Source organism: Berghia stephanieae, chromosome 8 (assembly GCF_034508935.2).
Source record: "Berghia stephanieae isolate SIO BIC M18660-M18661 chromosome 8, UCSD_Bste_1.3, whole genome shotgun sequence".
In the NCBI taxonomy this organism is placed as follows: domain Eukaryota; kingdom Metazoa; phylum Mollusca; class Gastropoda; order Nudibranchia; family Aeolidiidae; genus Berghia; species Berghia stephanieae.
Window position 1 is genome coordinate 8,855,657 of NC_088367.1, and position 19,118 is coordinate 8,874,774.

At 37.3% G+C, this 19,118-nt stretch overlaps 2 protein-coding genes across 2 annotated transcripts in view; both read right to left on the minus strand.

Moving 5' to 3' along the window:
* Nucleotides 1-819: 819 nt before the first annotated feature.
* On the minus strand, nucleotides 820-7,748 carry LOC144978124 (uncharacterized). Its single transcript, XM_078923766.1, has 6 exons — nucleotides 7,417-7,748; nucleotides 4,909-4,982; nucleotides 4,464-4,604; nucleotides 2,862-2,976; nucleotides 1,739-1,808; nucleotides 820-1,088 (listed from the first exon to the last, which is right to left on the minus strand). The coding sequence occupies exons 1-6, from the start codon at nucleotides 7,525-7,527 to the stop codon at nucleotides 946-948; spliced, it is 654 nt and encodes a 217-aa protein (XP_078779892.1). The 5' UTR covers nucleotides 7,528-7,748; the 3' UTR covers nucleotides 820-945.
* Nucleotides 7,749-12,987: 5,239 nt separating this feature from the next.
* The window catches only part of LOC144978125 (protein-lysine N-methyltransferase SMYD4-like), a 22,412-nt gene continuing 16,281 nt past the window's right edge, over nucleotides 12,988-19,118 (minus strand). The window contains exons 14-18 of the mRNA XM_078923767.1: nucleotides 18,917-18,990; nucleotides 17,792-17,910; nucleotides 17,102-17,267; nucleotides 15,445-15,558; nucleotides 12,988-14,307 (exon numbers count right to left, since the gene is read on the minus strand). Of these exons, the coding sequence (XP_078779893.1) occupies nucleotides 14,024-14,307; nucleotides 15,445-15,558; nucleotides 17,102-17,267; nucleotides 17,792-17,910; nucleotides 18,917-18,990 (757 nt within the window). The 3' untranslated portion in view covers nucleotides 12,988-14,023. The remainder of the gene's footprint in view (nucleotides 14,308-15,444; nucleotides 15,559-17,101; nucleotides 17,268-17,791; nucleotides 17,911-18,916; nucleotides 18,991-19,118) is intronic.

Consider the following 19,118-nt stretch of genomic DNA (forward strand, 5'->3'; position numbering starts at 1 on the left):
AATTCCACAAATAGGAAAACAATCAAATGTTTACAATCCTTTACATAATTATTTTTTTACGAAACACTTCATAACAGAGAGATGATTTAAAAGGGAAAAGAAACAATCTCCCAAAATTATAACTGACAAAACCAAGTAATTTCAATTCAATCTATGACAAAGACAGAAAACAAGTTGGAAAACAGATAAAGGGAATAGAAGACCCAATGAGTGACCTCCCTGCCCACTTTGAGAGGACGAAACACCCCACCCTGACCTCCCTGCCCACTTTGAGAGGATGAAACACCCCACCCTGACCTCCCTGCCCGCTTTGAGAGGACGAAAGACCCCATCCAAGCAGCAGAAGCCTGGGACCATAAAAATAATACTGAAAAGGTGAAAAGTTGTTTATCCCACATTCTACATAAAAAACAGACAGATATACCTGTATCCATTTCATGACGTCTCTAAATGGTTAGAATTGGCTAACTTTACATATTGGGAATCGTTTTACTTTGTCCATCTATGAGAACTGTATACGTAAAGAGTTGACCTTGATTTTGAACTTTTGGAAAACAGTCTGTGGAACAAATGGCTTCAAAAACCCAAATATCAATTCGACATGGATGTTCTGCTAATATCACAAAAAAAAAAAACATCCAAATATTGTTTCATCATTATTCAATGAGTATTTAAACACTGACAGTAACTGTGTCTTGGCAATATTGCTTAAAGTCCTGTAATAGGAAGTTCCTTGTACCACCAGCAGTTCTTGAAAAAGATCAGTTCATCCAACCTTATAATGGGAGCAAACATTACTAAAATTTGTTAGATTATGAAAAAAAAAAAAATGTTTAGGTGCCCTTATCTTTTTCAAGTAAAGTGGACCAAGTAACACCTGGAGGTTCAAGTAACCCCATAATCTGAAATACTTATTCATGACTGGATTATGTGAAATAATCCGTTTCACTCTGGAGCTTCTGACTTTGCCTCTTCCAGTTCTGCTTGAAAAGGTCCATACATTATGTCAGTTCTGACCGTGTATTTTCTGCCCTTCACCAGACGAGATCCTTCGTGACAGATGTTGTGTTGAAAAATAAGGACTGAGCCTGGAGTAAAATGACAACAACAACAAATAATAGATAAATAAAAATGGATAGAATCTTGATAAACTATCTGAATTGCATTTTGAAATGCTTCTTTGAAAATGTAATCATCTTTATACATTTGTTATTCGTATCTTTCTCTTAGAAACTTCCTATTAGATTTTTGAATAATAAATATTGATATGCCATCAATTATCAATAATATTTGTAGATTCGAAAACTGATTAAAGTATATCTATTTATTCATATTAAGATTTATATAAAAATATAGAGCAATAACTACCAAATGGGCTCAAAGTCTTTTATAAAGAGTGCAATGTAGCAGCACTTAACATATAGGACAAGACATGATGCCTGTAAGGAATTACAATTTTTTTTTTTTTGTTGTTGACATAGGCAAAGCTTATACTGACACTCTCCTTTTACACTAGAGTGTGGTGAGAGAACACGAGTCAAGAGCTTTTTTCAAAAGCACAAATTTGCATTGCCTAGAGAGCGGTATTTGAACCAAGGACATCTCGTTCAAAACTGAGTGGAATACCACAAGGCTGTAAATGTACGTGAAGACCAATAATTGTCTTCAATACAATGATGAGAGTTTATCATAAATATCAGGAATACAGAATGTTTCTTAATTTCACAGAATTACTGACCTGTTTTGGGTACAACAGGAAATACTTCCTTCTCCGTGCCAAGAAACGTGGTTGCTCCTCCCTTAAATCCCTGAAATGTTTGTGATGGTGAAAATAATTATTTATTTGATATGACTGAAGTCACTTTATAAACTTAAAAGTATATGTCTCAGGGGGCAGCGTGGCTCAGCTATACGGTCTTTACTTCGTACCCAAACGATGAAGAGTTCGATCACCCATCGCTGCACCGTGTGGCCTTGAGCAAGTCACCTCGCCCTAGCTCAATTTGTGGCTAATGCCTGGGTTATTCCAGTCTTCCTTTGGATTAGACCCTAGAGACAACATTCTCCTATTGGATGAATAAAGGAAATTTATTTATTTTATCTATTTATATAACGAGCAAAAAATCTGAATCAGAATTTTTTTTAAAAATTCTTTTAGATAGAACTAAATTGAGGTCACTCAGTTCTTTGTTGTTTTTAGCCAGCTATTTTGATGAATAGTTCTCACCAATGGTATCATTTTTTTCATCAGAACATTCAATTGGCCCTATGGGGGTATGTTAATTGAGATTTTGCACCGAATTCGAATGTCGCTTTGTCTTAGCTTGTCAATGTCATACTGCCTCAATCAAGTGTCAGCCATTTTGTGACAGCCAAATGTGAATATAACCTCAACGCTGAAAGAGTTAATATCTTTAATCTGGGGGAAGGGGGGGGGGGGGGGGGGGGGGGGGGCACGTATGGGGGCTAATCTTAGTCACCCCAACTGGCCTTAGTCACCCCTGCTGGCTTTAGTCACCCCATTCTACGGTATAGCCCATCACCTTTCAATGCTTTCATCTCTTCATGTAACAAGTCTGTGTCAGACATCGGTGATCATGGTACGCCATTCATCTCTCTGATCAGATAACGTCAAAAAACAAATATTACTCTTATCTTTCTTTGCTGTTCAAACTATTCAAATATGTTTTTCTTGGTCTACCTTTAGTCTTTTGCCTTCCATCTTTCCTGTGAGAGCAAGATGTTCAATACATTTATGTCGATTTAGGTGCTATAAAAATTGCATTTGTCTTTGTCTTATCGTACGAATTACCTTTTACTATCAATGCTACATGAGAAAAATAAATGCCATGTCTTTTTACCTCATTAAGGTAAAGTTGAAAAGTGATAAAACTCTTCTCTCCATTCGTCCTCATGTAGCATCCATCCAGATGAGGCTTGAAGTATTCCCCTTTGTCGTAGCGAAGGAATCTCAGTCTGGTTGGGGTGGATTTAAAAAAAAGATTGAATAGTGCAATATTCATCATCGAGATAATGCAAAGTTTGTGATGAAACTTGACAGACTTGTGTTAGAATTGTAGAAAATAATTATTGATTTGTTATATTTTGATACCGTCTAGGGGATGCAATCGAGTTATTGTTCATGTTGATGGATTATTTAGAGTTATTCCCTTTTTTATACTATGTCGCTCTTCTGTTGCATCATAGAGATAATGCAAAGTTTGTGATGAAACTTGACAGACTTGTGTTATAATTGTAGAATATAATTATTGATTTGTTATATTTTGATACTGTACGAGGGATGCAATCGAGTTATTGTTTATGTTTGTCAGGGTTGCCAATTCAGGAAGCTAAAATTTACTGAAGTTTTCCACAGACACAAACACAAACACACAGACCGACGACCCCTTTCTGAGTGCTGAACTCCAGTAAAGAGACATGATGTTTTGACTTTTTTTCCTTTCATTAATAGTTTTGTCTCTGTTGAAAAAATTGTAATAGTACTTTAAAAGATATGATAACTCATCCTGGCTTGGAACCCCATGTAAAGCGATTTGAAAATGTTAACTGGATATTGCACTATAAATACGCTCGACTTAATTCCACTCTTACTTGACAACACAATGGTCACCAAGACAACAGTAATGCTGATGCAACACGAGCAATTACTGAAGCTACTGTTACCGTTCTATTTATGAAATGGGGTATGAAATGTTCAATTTTCTAGCATTATGAAACTAAATCTATTGTCCTTAATTAATCATGTATATATATGTGTGTGTGTCAGTGCATGATATAATCAATCGGAAGGTGAAAATTTTGGATTTGGATTTTTTCTTTTTTCTTTTTCATTTTCTGATTGAATTTGCTCCCCAGAGCATTTTATTCTTCATTTGAAGAGAATCGGTTGATTTTTCATGGTCAGATGTATGGGAACGGTATCCAGCAAATTTTCTCAAATTTCATATTTTTTCAACTTGACTAGCTGTAAAAAATATTTAGAAGTGAAATCAAGCTTTGATATTTCCCGAAGATGTACAAAAAGGGTTGATTTAATCATTTATGACAAGAACTCATTTTTGATAAAAATTGACCTTCTAACTAAACTTGGCTATATCTCAGTTCAAAACTTTTCATCATCCGACTGATGACGTCATTCACTGTAACAAATGTTTAACTCAAATTTCATACAAGTGTGGCTATGTGGTCTTGTGGTATGACACTAGCTTTCGGATAGGAAGGTCCTCGGTTCGTTCGAACCTCACTCAGCGCATAGCACAAAACAACTAACTGGTTGATAGAATCAGTGAGAACTAATCATTAAAATGGCTGTCAAAAAAACAATAACAAAGAGTTAGTTTCGTTCCATATATAAAGATTTTTAAAGCCAAATTGAAAAAAAAAGATATTTAGAAATTTGACACCTGAATATTTCATACTTAAAACAGATTTGTTTTTCTCACCTTTCATTGAGTCCAATGACTTTTCTTCTACTGAACACCGGGGGGATGAAGTCTTTGATTCGATGCCACAGGATGTTGACGTAGTCATGGGAGTCGATGATGCAACGGCTACTGTTTCGAATATCCGTCATTTCTATCTGTCTGTTTAATCATAAGTCAGATATATGCAATCACTTTTTCAGCAGAATGATTCTTTGAGATAATCATCATCATAATAATAATAATAATAATAATAACAATAATATGAATAATGATAATAATAATAATAATAATAATAATAATAATAATAATAATAATATAGTTCATTATTTCTTCCTGGGTGCGATTGCAACTACATTCATATGAAAAAATGACTAAATAAATAAATCAAATAAAACAAAAGAAACTAAACAACAAAAGAAAACAAAACAATGTTTAAAAAATCAGGAAAAACAAAGAGAGTTACCTGCCCATCCCCACATTTAATAAGGCTATTTCATATCCCTTTTGTTCTGATTCCTTGATAAGATTTTCACATTCCTGAAATACATGCAAAAACACAGATTGTAAACATGTTAGTGCAACAATTCAATGTCAAATCCCCTGATCTTTTTTTTTTTAAATTTTACATTAACATCCTTTCCGAATTCATCATTTAAAATCTACTCTAAATATAAACTATAAACTTGAGTTTTTATGTTGTGTAACATCCACTAAACGTGCTCAAAGCGCTTTATAAAGGGTCTCTGACCAACAGCAACACGAAACATGTAGAATGAGATATGATGCCAGCTAGGGATATTGCATCTTTTTTTTTTCGACAGAGACAATGCTGTTAACAGCTAGGTACTCATTTTACACATAAGTAGAGTGAGAGAATACAACTAAAGAGTCTTTTCCAAGGACTCAACTACGCGCCAAGCGAAGCTCGAACCCAGGACCTTCCAATGTGAAAGCGAGTGTCACACCACAAGACCACATAGCTGCACAAAATGTGACCAATCATCTCTAAACAATATCCCAGTTAACCAGATACGGAAAAGTGAATTTAATGTTAAAAGGATCCTCTAATATAATGACATTTTAATCTTACACATTGTAAGAATATCAATAAAACACACATACACAAATCATAAATCACTTTTTTTTTTCTTTTCTACAAATAGAATTTTCAGAGCCTAATTGACACCGGTATAAATCTGTTTTGAGGGCTTGGGTTATTACATATAATATAATAATATATATCAAGAATATTATAATTATAATCTATTTTAATTCTACCTACTTTCTGTCTGTCTGGTGTTCCAATGTCCTTAATTCGTTTTTACAGTTAAACAACTTTGACCACCGTTATACAAAGGCACATGTATGTCACTCATACTCATATTATTATTTTTATTATCATCATTGTCATCATTATCATTGTTAATAAATATCATTTCAGTATTGCCCAGATTATGACGTAAGCAAGTACAATCTTCACACTCGATTACCACCACGTAACCCCCAATCTAAATCTGGTTTAATTTGTAGTCCTGTAAGAATTCTAGGCTAGCTGTGTTCTCATTAAAAAATAGGAACTCATCATATTTGTCTGTTGTGACACTTTTTTGTCAAAAATAAATATCTTAACTATTTATAATAAATACTACTTTACAATATTAATTTTATATAATAATAATAACTTAATTTTAATAATTTCATAAAATCATACATTGATATAATAGAAGTTCTTTTTCTTGGTGTTTAAGTGCTCCATGATAGAGTAAATAATTAATGTGATATTAAATAAACGTTGCAGACAGAAGTCTATCATTAAGGTCGTGATCTAAAAAATGACATCCACGCATGATAAATTTGGGAAAATCGTATTGTCGAAATTAACTCGCCAAATGTTTCTTAACTGTATTCAAGTCCTGGGTGCCGATGATGATAACTGTTACAAATATTTATGGTAGGGGCTTAGTGGGGGGAACTCAAAAAAGAATGCAGTCAGCAGTCAGCTGGTCACTTGTCCATCTATAGCCATAGTGACTGTGTGATATTGTGGTCATGTGACATGACTCTTGCCTTTGGATCAGAAGGTATACCTAGTGTTCGAGTCCAGCTCTGAGCAGCACATAGTTGAAAAGGTTCTTTACTCACATTCTCTCGCCGTACTCAGGTGTAAAATGAGTACTTGGCTGTAAAAGTTGTCTCTGTCAAAAAAAGAATAAATGTAGGTATTATTGCCTAAAAGGAGTCATATCTCGTCCTATATGTTAATTGTTCTGGTCAGCTAGGGACCCTTTGGAAAGCGCTTTGAGCACGTTTAATGGATATTGTGATACAATGCTCCTGTAAGTATCCTTACTCAAATGTCAGCAGCCATTTTATGCCAGTTATGAAATCCAAATATAGGCCACTATTGGAAATATAAATACAACAATTTGAGGTCACAAATTCCACCAGTTAATAATCTTTAAAGAATGGGCATCATTAGAATAGTGTTGAAAAGTCCTTATAATTATAATGATGTTGGTTTTAATATCAAACCAATTTGAATTTTTTTACCACAGTCAAAGCATACCCGAAACTCGAAATTTTTCACAACTGAATTAAATCCCAGATAAGTCAAAGACTCGAACGAAATCCAAATGTTACAAAATTAAATAAATTCAAAGCAAAGAAAAGAATCCCGAGATCCAGTTATGTCTTCTATGAATATGAAACAAGTAAGCGGACACCTGACAAATAGATAGCCTATCTCTCTCTCTCTCTCTCTCTCTCTCTCTCTCTCTCTCTCTCTCTCTCTCTCTCTCTCTCTCTCTCTCTCTCTCTCTCTCTCTCTCTCTCTCTCTCTCTCTCTGTTTGTTTTGCTTTGGGAAGCACAGCCCCAAGGTGGCAATGCGATCCCTGGTGAAGATGATGACAACCAGGGACGTCGCTGCTGTACCAATGCCCATAATTTATTTATTTATTTTTTTACTCTCACCTTTTTAGTTAAGATGTTATGAAGTAAAAAAGCAAGTTTGCCTTTGTCTGCCTCTGGAAGTTGGACATCTTCTTTCGTGATGGTCTCCGAGTATTCCGGCATGAGAGCCATTTTCACTGCGCCGTATTATTATTGATCAAGAAATTAAAAAAGCAACTTAAAAAACCTATCTTTTATTATGTGTTGAAGAGAAAATGAATGTCTTGAATATCTGTATAGCAGCACCAGATAAGTATGCTCAAATCCTGTTCAAGCTTCTTGTCATTAAAAACATCGCAGTAGGACAGAGCAAACACATTCATTAGTAATTTATAGATCCTGATTCTAAATTTAGAACTTAACTAATTCCCAGAAGTCTCCGTTAGGCGGTGTCCATTGACAAATATTCACCGACTATAATTCTCGGATTTATAATCGTTTATAATCGGGGCCCTCGGGCTAAAATTCAATAAATACAAGGGACTGTGTTTTCAGTCCACTTGTGGTAACACAGCTGTGTATTCAGTCCACTGGAAATAAAAATATTTTAAAAGGACCAAATATCGTCGGCTTCAGGCTTCAGGCTCATTCAGTGATTGATTCGAATACTGTGTGAGATAACACACTTCATAATCTATCACATTTTCTTGGTAACGTTTACGGTCTAGAACCTGTGTCAATCATAACTTGACCAAAAAACAAAACAGAAAGGAACAAAAAAAAAAAAAAAAAAAAGCAGACACCCCCTTCCCCCTCCTCAGTGTTGGAAGCTCAACAAAAGTTGTTTTTTTTTTTTAATCTTCATCTTTCGTGATGCGTAGCTTCACCGCTTGTCATATTTTATTGACTCTCGCTCTTTCCTGACCTGATAATAGATTTCAAAACCATCTTTAGGTCTTCATATTGCGCATCGGGGCTCTAACGGGGCCGATTAGAGATAGACGACGATTGGGATTGTTTGGAAGCTTTAACCCTTTGCCCACTAGTCATTATGACATCCGAAATGCTATCGCCTTCTACATCTACGCCAGAACAGAAATAGAGGGTGGAGCCTACAATGATATAACGTTTTATGGAGCCCTAATTTCGTCATATCAGTTCTGTCCACTGACAGGTGGGTGGGTATCGCTTTCCAGAACTTGTGTCCTTATATGAAATTCTGAGTTTTTGACCAATCAACGATTGCTCTTTTGATAGCTCGCTTGTCAAAATGAGTCAGCTCAACCCTTGATTTATGTACAGGCATCACAGGCGGTATATGTTGTGTAACTTCAAAGACCACGTTTGACCGAAAGCGATGAATGGAAGCCCTACTGTGGCGTAGAGAACGAGGTCTTGTATGTATAGTTACGTCATATCTCAACGCTCGGGAATTCTTAGTACGGCTGGACTCACAATCAAAACACGAAATATGTGTTTTAAACTCTTGAATCAATCGAGTTACATCAGTGCGTTCGTCTCATTGAGAAATGAAAAACGATATATAAATCAAGAACATCGACCGGAAAACAAGGAAATTATCATAAAATTATAAAATTTGAGAAAGCTGTTTTCAAAATCAAATCTATTACAAAAAAGGTTATTTCTAGACCGATTTTTATGAGACAAAGACAATTTTTCTCCACTTTTCAAGCTGATTCCATTAATGAGGTTTTCAAATTTATCGCGATAAGATTATTTGTCATTATTTTTTTAAATACCCAATTGACTGCTCAGGAAATGAATACGTAAACCTTGGCGGCTAGCGAGTAGGTGTTAAATTTTGCTTACCCTTTCCCACGTAGACGCACGCACACACACACACACACACACACACACACACACACACAGACTTATCGTCGTCTAGCATCCTATCGTTCGGCTCGACGATTAAAAGGGGTTCGTATCGTCGCTAAAATAATTACAAAATACATATATTTAAAATATATTTATGGTAATGTGAATTAAATATTTTAATGCTCTAATATATCAAGAATGATCATTATTATGATTTATTACGGTGTGAATTGAATTTGACTTTTAAAACTGAAGTTTAATCTGACACCCTACTCGCTGTTATCATTCGAGTCTAAGTTGTAATAAGGCAACTTTGGCCAGAAGTGAAAGACATACATTGTGTGTTCAGTCTGTGTGTGTGTGTGTGTGTGTGTGTGTGTGCGTCTGCGTGGGAAAGGGTAAGCAAAATTTAACACCTACTCGCTAGCCGCCAAGGATTACGTATTCATTTCCTGAGCAGTCAATTGGGTATAAAAAAAAATAAAGACAAATAATCTTATCGCGATAAATTTGAAAACCTCATTGTTGGAATCAGCTTGAAAAGTGGAGAAAAATTGTCTTTGTCTCATAAAAATCGGTCGAGAAATAACCTTTTTTTGTAATATATTTGATTTTGAAAATAGCTTTCTCAAATTTTATAATTTTATGATAATTTCCTTATTTTCCGGTCGATGTTCTTGATTTATATATCGTTTTTCATTTCTCAATGAGACGAACGCACTGATGTAATTCGATTGATTCAAGAGTTTAAAACACAGATTTCGAGTTTTGATTGTGAGTCCAGCCGTACTAAGAATTCACGAGCGTTGAGATATGACGTAACTATACATACAAGACCTCGTTCTCCACGCCACAGTAGGGCTTCCATTCATCGCTTTCGGTCAACCGTGGTCTTTGAAGTTACACAACATATACCGCATGTGGTGCCTTTACATAAATCAAGGGATGAGCTGACTCATGTTGACAAGCGAGCTATCAAAAGAGCAATCCGTTGATTGGTCAAAAACTCAGGATTTCATATAAGGACATAAGTTCTTGAAAGCGATATCCACCCACCTGTCAGTGGACAGAACTGATATGATGAAGTTAGGGATCCATAAAATGTTATATCATTGTAGGCTCCACCCTCTATTTCTATTCTGGCGTAGATGTAGAAGTAGGCGATATCATTTCGGATGTCATAATGACTAGTGGGCAAAGGGTTAAAGCTTCCAAACAATCCCAATCGTCGTCTATCTCTAACGGGAACCGTTGGCGCAAACTCAGTATTATCTGTTCATGACTGGAAAAGGAACAAGACAAAGGCAGAGGGTCTCTGCCACCGATTTTCAATATCTTGTGTTGTTTGAGGGATTTAAGGTGGTAGCCGCTTTTGCCACATAAGACCTTTTGTTGTTGTTTTTGCTAAGACTAAGAGTCGATGGGAGAAGGAATGGCAGAGAGGGAGGAAGGGGTGAAAAAAATGAGAATGCCCGGGGAAGGGGGAGGGTAGGGAGATAGTAAAAAGAAAATGTCCCACTCAACCCCTTATCGCATCTTTGATATTTGGCAGGTGTCAAACTACATGTATGACGTTTTGGATCTTCCAAGCCGTTTCGCCTTATTATAAAGAAAAAAGCTTATAAAGCAGGCAGAAATGGGTCTCGATAGCTCAGTTGGTAGAGTACTCACTTCACACGCAAAGGGACCCAGATCGATCCCGGGTGCAGTCAAGATTTTTTTATCCCCCCTGAGCACCCAGCAGTGAATGGGTAGCTGGGTCTGTTAGATCTGGTGAAAAGTACTTTGCAATAGACTAGCGTCCTATCCGAAGGGTAGCAAGCAATTGCTATAAAACGGGATAAACTCCAGTTCCATAGGACTGATGGCTCTGGAGGACAAGGAAGAGGGCAGAGCTGGAGATTTGGCAGCATTGATTGGACAGCCGTCCAGGTGTCTTGTCTTGTTTTGTGTAAAAATAAATCAAGCATTGTTGAACGACATAAGTGGTCACTGACCAGTGGTGACGAAAGAGGCAAAATTCAGTGGCGTGTCCTTGTTGAAGACACTTTTGTTTATTTGTTTTTAAGGGTTTTACGGCGCTTGCAACACATTAAGGTCACATCGGCGTCAGTAAAAAGTTCTAGAATTACAAATTAAAGGGCCCAAGAAAAGGTAAAACAAAAGGAAATTGATTCAAATAGGGAACAGATGTAGATTCCAAGAGCACACTATCAACGTTCTTACTTTGAGATCAGCTAAAAGTCTCACCCACACACAAGCACAGGTCCCAACTAAGAGGAATACACTCAAATGTTTACAAATCATATTTAATATGTAAACAAAAATAATACAGCGCATAACAGGGAGAAGATTTACAAGGAAAAATATCATCAACATTTTTTTCCTTGTAAATCATCTCCCAAAACGAACTATACATTTGACTGTTTCCCTCAAAGCCAGGGTATCCGGCCAGGGCCAGGGCAAAACCAAGTAATATAATTCCAAGAGAAAGACAGAAAGCAACTTGGAAAAAATTATAGGGGGATAGAAGACACAGCAAGTATCTCCCTGCCCACTATGGGAGGTCAGGAACTCCACCCAATCATAGGGGGATAGAAGACACAGGAAGTATCTCCCTGCCCACTATGGGAGGTCAGGAACTCCACCCAGTCATAGGGGGATAGAAGACACAGGAAGTATCTCCCTGCCCACTATGGGAGGTCAGGAACTCCACCCAGTAATAGGGGGATAGAAGACACAGGAAGTATCTCCCTGCCCACTATGGGAGGTCAGGAACTCCACCCAGTCATAGGGGGATAGAAGACACAGGAAGTATCTCCCTGCCCACTATGGGAGGTCAGGAACTCCACCCAGTAATAGGGGGATAGAAGACACAGGAAGTATCTCCCTGCCCACTATGGGAGGTCAGGAACCCCACCCAGTAATAGGGGGATAGAAGACACAGGAAGTATCTCCCTGCCCACTATGGGAGGTCAGGAACCCCACCCAGTCATAGGGGGATAGAAGACACAGGAAGTATCTCCCTGCCCACTATGGGAGGTCAGGAACTCCACCCAGTCATAGGGGGATAGAAGACACAGGAAGTATCTCCCTGCCCACTATGGGAGGTCAGGAACTCCACCCAGTAATAGGGGGATAGAAGACACAGGAAGTATCTCCCTGCCCACTATGGGAGGTCAGGAACCCCACCCAGTAATAGGGGATAGAAGACACAGGAAGTATCTCCCTGCCCACTATGGGAGGTCAGGAACCCCACCCAGTAATAGGGGGATAGAAGACACAGGAAGTATCTCCCTGCCCACTATGGGAGGTCAGGAACCCCACCCAGTCATAGGGGGATAGAAGACACAGTAAGTATCTCCCTGCCCACTATGGGAGGTCAGGAACCCCACCCCAGGGGATAGAAGACACAGTAAGTATCTCCCTGCCCACTATGGGAGGTCAGGAACCCCACCCAGGGGATAGAAGACACAGTAAGTATCTCCCTGCCCACTATGAGAGGTCAGGAACCCCACCCAGGGGATAGAAGACACAGTAAGTATCCCCCTGCCCACTATGGGAGGTCAGGAACCCCACCCAGGGGATAGAATACACAGTAAGTATCTCCCTACCCACTATGGGAGGTCAGGAACCCCACCCAGCATTACTGAACTAAGTGGTCACTGACCAGTGATGACGAAAGAGGCAAAATCCAGGGCTGTGTCCTTGTTGAAGACATTTTAACATGCCCTGTTCCACTAGACAAAGTGAATCGTAATAAACAAAAATGAACATAACAGCTTCGAAAAAGAACAAAATACCAAACGTCGAATGTTTCGGGCTCAAAATCCTTCTTCAGTCAACAACCAAAAACAAAACAATGAAAATATAAATACATTATTAAAAAAGCAGATCCACGTGATCCGACAAAATGAACACAATTTTTAAAAAAGGAAGGAAAGAAAAGAAAAAAAAATGCACAAGTCTTTCTTCTTTATCATGATTAGACCATGTCCTTATTTTACAGACCATCCTGCACCAGTCTACATCAGGCTATCCGTCTAAAGATTTACGTTATGAAATCTATTACACTCATCTTTACATAAATATACTCAAGTTTATTTATTGTCTTTTAAAACATTATAAAGTTTATCCTTAACCAGTCTAAATCAGTAAGTGCCATCCAATCCATCTAAAGATGTTTTAGACTCCAGGACTTGAGCGATGACTAAAACATTTCTCCTGCCCTGCAAATCAGCGAGGACGATGTCGAAGTGACTGACATTTCCCAATCGGAGAGACCCCAGCGTATTGGGGTTCAGACATGACGTAACTATAGTACTCTAGTCGGCCATGGGTTCAGACCAACATAGTATAGCAGTCGTTCAATCATTCCAAGTTATTTATAGTAACCATTTACAGTCATCCTCACATGACTATTACTTCAGTTTATTTATTGTCTTTTCAAACACCATTTAAGACAATTTAAGGGCATATTTTACAGAGAAATAAATCTGTTTTACTGACATGGCAGGCATTTGGGCTATCGTGTTAGCAACACTGAACAGGGACAAACCGTGACGCCTGTAAAATATCATTATAATATCTTTCCCACATTAGACAAATCCTGCAATTCCTATGACAACCATCTGTATGGCTAATCCGATTCTCATCCAGGTCGAGACAATTTCAAGTCAACTTCAACAATTCCACTTTTATCATTATTTTCTCCTTTTTGTTACAAACTGTTGACTTTTGACATTCATCATATCTCCATCAACATTCCCATCCATGCTATCATATTTTGGACTTGAACTGCCAGGTCAGATTGAAATATGACGAATGATACTGGCTGGCAAGCCTGACATTTTCATGACTTTTTCTTCTGAGACGGGAGAGGGTTCAATCCCACGGTCGTTGTCATGATTAATCCTTCCAGTTGCCTCAAGCATTCGTGGCCAGATCTATAGGAATCCTTGAGAATGACGTAAGCCTTCTGGGCCACTTCCAAGCTTTCTGCCAATCGCTCCGCAGTGAATAAAACTTCAGACAACTTCTGCAGTTCATGTCCGTATTCAATGCTTTGGCTGCCGTAGATGAGTTTGGAGAACTCGACACTTTTGTACAGGTGGTCAGCTGACATCGAGTATTCACCTGGGAAATTTTTAAAAAATTATTTTTAATTTAGCATTAATATAGTGCAATATCCACTAACGTGCTCAAAGAGCTTTACAAAGAATTCCTGACCAACAGCAACACGTAACAACTAGAACAGGACATGGCAATAGTACATTTTTTCTCAGCAGAGACAACGCTGTTAACGGCCAGGTACTCATTTTACACCTGAGTACAGTGAGAGAATGAGAGTAAAGAGGCTTTTCCAAGGACTCGACTATGCGCCGAGCGAAGCTCGAACCTAGGACCTTTCGATCCGAGTGTCATACAACTAGACCACATAGCCGCATAAATGTATTCAACACTGGGGTTGGTTAGAAATAAACCTTTATGAAATAGACAGGAGTCAATATGAGAACATTATTACAGCAGCTAACAGTTGTCAAAGCTCAGAATATATATATATTTTTTTAATTGAGCTTTTATATAGCGCAATATCCACTAAATGTGCTCAAAGCGTTTTACAGGGGTCCATGGCCAACAGCAACACTTAACATGTAGGACGTGACATTTCGCCTGTTAGGCGATTTTACAATTTTTCGGACAGAGACAATGCTGTGAACGGCCAGGTACTCATTTTACACCTGAGTACGGTGAGAGAATGTGAGTAAAGAGTCTTTTCCAAGGACTCAACTATGCGCCGAGCGAGGCTCGAACCCAGGACCTTCCGATCCGAAAGCGAGTGTCATACCACTCGACCACATAGCCGCATAGGAAGTGTCTAGGGAGACCATGATCGATTGTGTCTAAAATTAATTTTTGATATAATAGATTAATGCTGTGTTCAAAGAATAACACACTAGATATATTGGGGATGATCTTTAAATTTTTTAAGGATTTTTTTTTCATTCATTAGCAGTGTCGTGCCTGTTCATCCAAACATAAAGCTATAATGGCCATATATGTTTTTGTGTATGTGTATTTGTGTGTGTGTGTGTGTGTGTGTGTGTGTGTGTGTGTGTTTGTGTTGTAAATGACTTACCCAGACTAGCGTGACACCTGGCAATGCTGTCCTCACACAGGGCCAGGTCTGTGTGTGTGTGTATGTGTGTGTGTGTAAGTGTGTATGTGTGTGTGTGTATGTGTGTGTAAGTGTGTGTGTTGTAAATGACTCACCCAGACTAGCATGACACCTGGCAATACTGTCCTCACACAGGGCCAGGTCCCGATGGTCTTTGTACAGCAACCTCTTCCTGCCTGTCTGACATTTTTCAAAACGTGACAAAGCAGCTGAAAATGAAATAAATATAATTATAAAATAATAATTGAGCTTTTATATAGCGCAGTATTCAGTAAACGTGCTCAAAGCACTTTACAAAGGGTCCCTAACCAACAGCAACACGTCATATATAGAACAAGACATGGAGCCTTTAAGGCAATATCATAATTTATTTCCGACAAAGACAACGCTGTTAACGGCCAGGTACTCATTTTACACCTGAGTAAGGTGAGAGAATGTGAGTAAAGAGCCTTTTGCAAGGACTCAACTATGCGCTAAGCTAGGCTTGAACCCAGGATCTTCCGATCCGAAAGTGAGTGTCATACCACAAGACCACATAGCCGCACATAAATAAACAGAATAATGATTATCTCTCAAGACTATAAATGTGAGGTTGAACAGAACAAAGTCTTGAAATATTCTAAAATAAAAGTCAAAATAGGGAAGGGAAATAACTGCAATTATTCTGTCAAATGTATATTTATTACTATCATTTTTGTTTGTTTTGTTTTTGAGGGTTTTACGGCGCATTTAGGTCATATCAGCGCTGTAAAAGGGAAAAAATGGGATAGTAAAAAGTTCTAGAATTACAATTAAAGCACCCAAGAAAAGGTAAGACAAAGAGGAATTGGTTCAAATAGGAAACAGATATAGATTCCTAGAGCACACTATCAAAGTACTTAGTTTGAGATCACCTAAAAGTCTCATCCAGACATAAGCACAGGTCCCAACTAAGAGGAACACACTCAAATGTTTACAAATCATATATAATACATAAACAAAACATAATACAATGCATAACAGAGAGATGATTTACAAGGAAAAAAATATCATCTCCCAAAACGAACTATACATTTGACTGTTTCCCTCAAAGCCAGGGTATCCAACCAGGGCCAGGACAAAACCAAGTAATCTCATCCCAAGACAAAGACAGAAAGCATGTTGGAAAACAGATATAGGTGTATAGAAGACACAGTAAGTGCCTCCCTGTCCACAATGGAAGTACTGTCATTTTATTTAAGAACCAAAATATATTTGATAATGACTATCAATTCTGATTGGTTATTTAAATAGGCGGGCCGTAATTGGGGAGCAGATCCTTAGAATATTATTTTTTTAAATGGCACAGAAAAACTTTTGTTGGGGTGGGGGGAGAGATTAAATCAAAAAGAATAGTTTTCACAAAAAGGAATTGGATACGACCATACCAAGGCTATTCGTGAAGTAATGTAAGATGCTTTTAAATCTAAATTAAAACATTACATTTTTACAAAAACACAATTTTAAGTCTCTATAAATTTGATTATCGATGTTTTCTTTTTAAAGTAATAAATAGGAGTGTCATTTTATTCAGGTGTGTATGTGTGTGTGTTATTTAGATTGTCATAGTTGTAACTGTGAAGCACATGATCTAGTCATGGTTATGATTTTATAACAAAAAAAAAAACCAAAACAAACACTACTGGTGGAAGCATTTTGACACCACTATAAAAGTCGTGAAAAAGTATTCGCAGATTGTACAGTAAAACTAAAAACAATTTCAAGTATGCAGACTTTCAAATTTCTTGTCTTTCAAAGCCTTCACACCGGCGTCAAAACAAAGTTTCAATTCCTTTTCCAACTTTTCCTTGTCTCTCATCTCCTCCTGTGTAACAGCCACACCGCACTCAGTGCAGGAATTCTCAGATAACACTCCAGCACAATTATGACACTTAAACGCCTGGAAAAAAGAAAAAAATATAATTAAAAAAAAAAAAACAATACAAAAGAATAAAGAAGAGATTCTAGTTTTATGAATAAAAAAATATACGAAATACGAATTTTGTTTAAAGTGGATTAATACAGAAGATCTCTGATGCAAAGATAGACAATATCCCATTCCTAGATACAATAAATTTCAATAATTTTCAGTTCACAAGAAAGATTAACAAAATACCAAAACAGCACAACAATAGATTACAAATATACACAAATAATTTTAGTGCTGAATATGTAAATGTAAAGAAATTCAACAATATTAACCTGACTTTGCATCTGATGTGTCAGTAGTTGTCATATACTATATCTATCATAATCACCACTGTTAGTTCAAATAACAGTTGACGGAAACATTGATGACTACATTGACTATGCCATATCTAATACAAACCCCAAATCGTAGATGGGCCAAGGGTCGACTACCACAATCCATACACAGACAGAAACATTGACATATACATTGACTGTGCCATATCTAATACAAACCCCAAATCGTAGATGGGACAAGGGTCGACTACCACAAGCTGTACACTGACAGATGAAATGATACTGGCTTTGTAACACTTCCTGTCTGTCTGACGTACTCATTCGTCTGGAGTGAGGACCTGAAAAACATTATCATAAGATGTTGTTGCTTCTGATGATGCTGCTACTACTGCTGACAACAACAACAACTGTAACAAATTCATTGAGAAAATTTTAACTCTTAACATCTAAACCGACGTATACTTATTTGCAGGTCTTCTAACCCGTTAAAAGCTCATTGTTGTAATGGAAATACTCTCAAACCAACGTCAACAATAATTTCCATTACAACAATGTTAAATCAAGCCCATAATTGCATTTGGTTATCAGACCTACAATTATGTGCACATCATCTAAAAGTCAATCTAACACATAAATTGATATGAATGCAAATACTGAGAATTTTTTTTTAATCAAAATAATACTGCGTCAATAACTTGAAAATTATCACCATCTGTTTTAATATCTTATCTGTCAATATGCATACATGTGTGAATCTGAAATCCAAAGACAAATTCATATTCAATTCCTTTTCTATACAAAGTTTGCTGTTGACATAACTTTGCCATTTATAGTCGCTTTAGACAGTCCCAATAGCTCAGTTGGTAGAGCACTCGCTTCACACACAAAGGTACCAAGATCGATCATGGGTGCAGTCGAGATTTTTTTCTCATCCCCCCTATCCACCCAGCAGTGATTGGGTAGCAGGGTCTGTTTGATATGGTGGAAAGTACACTGCAATAGACTAGCGTCCTATCCAAAGGGTAGCAAACAATTGCTATTGTTCGTTTCACGCTATAGAAACCAGGATAAACTCCAGCTTCATGGGCCGACTGGCTCTTAAGGACTACTTTTTTTAGACAGCCATAGAGGTGAACAGATCTCACCTAAGTCTATCTGACAAACTATAAGCTACAAAGGTCATGGATACAAAATGCTTGGTTAGGATGGGGTTTTTTTTACAGACTCATACGATTCATTGTTTTTTATTTCTTTTTAATTTTTTTTTAAATTCCCAATAAATGTCTGTTATTCTCCAATATACAATAAATAACACTATCATTCTGATTACCATTAACTACTCACCGTAACAATTATAGATCTCTTCTCCTTTCTTCACATCCTTAATGGTCTTCACAGTCAAAATATCCTTTCTGAAACTATAAAAAAATAAACGATTTTATCAATCTTCATTTGCAATGTAGGCAATGCTGGAGAGTTATTAAATTTTGACTTAATGATGATGAGACAATATGATGAAGATGATGATGATGATGATGATGATGAT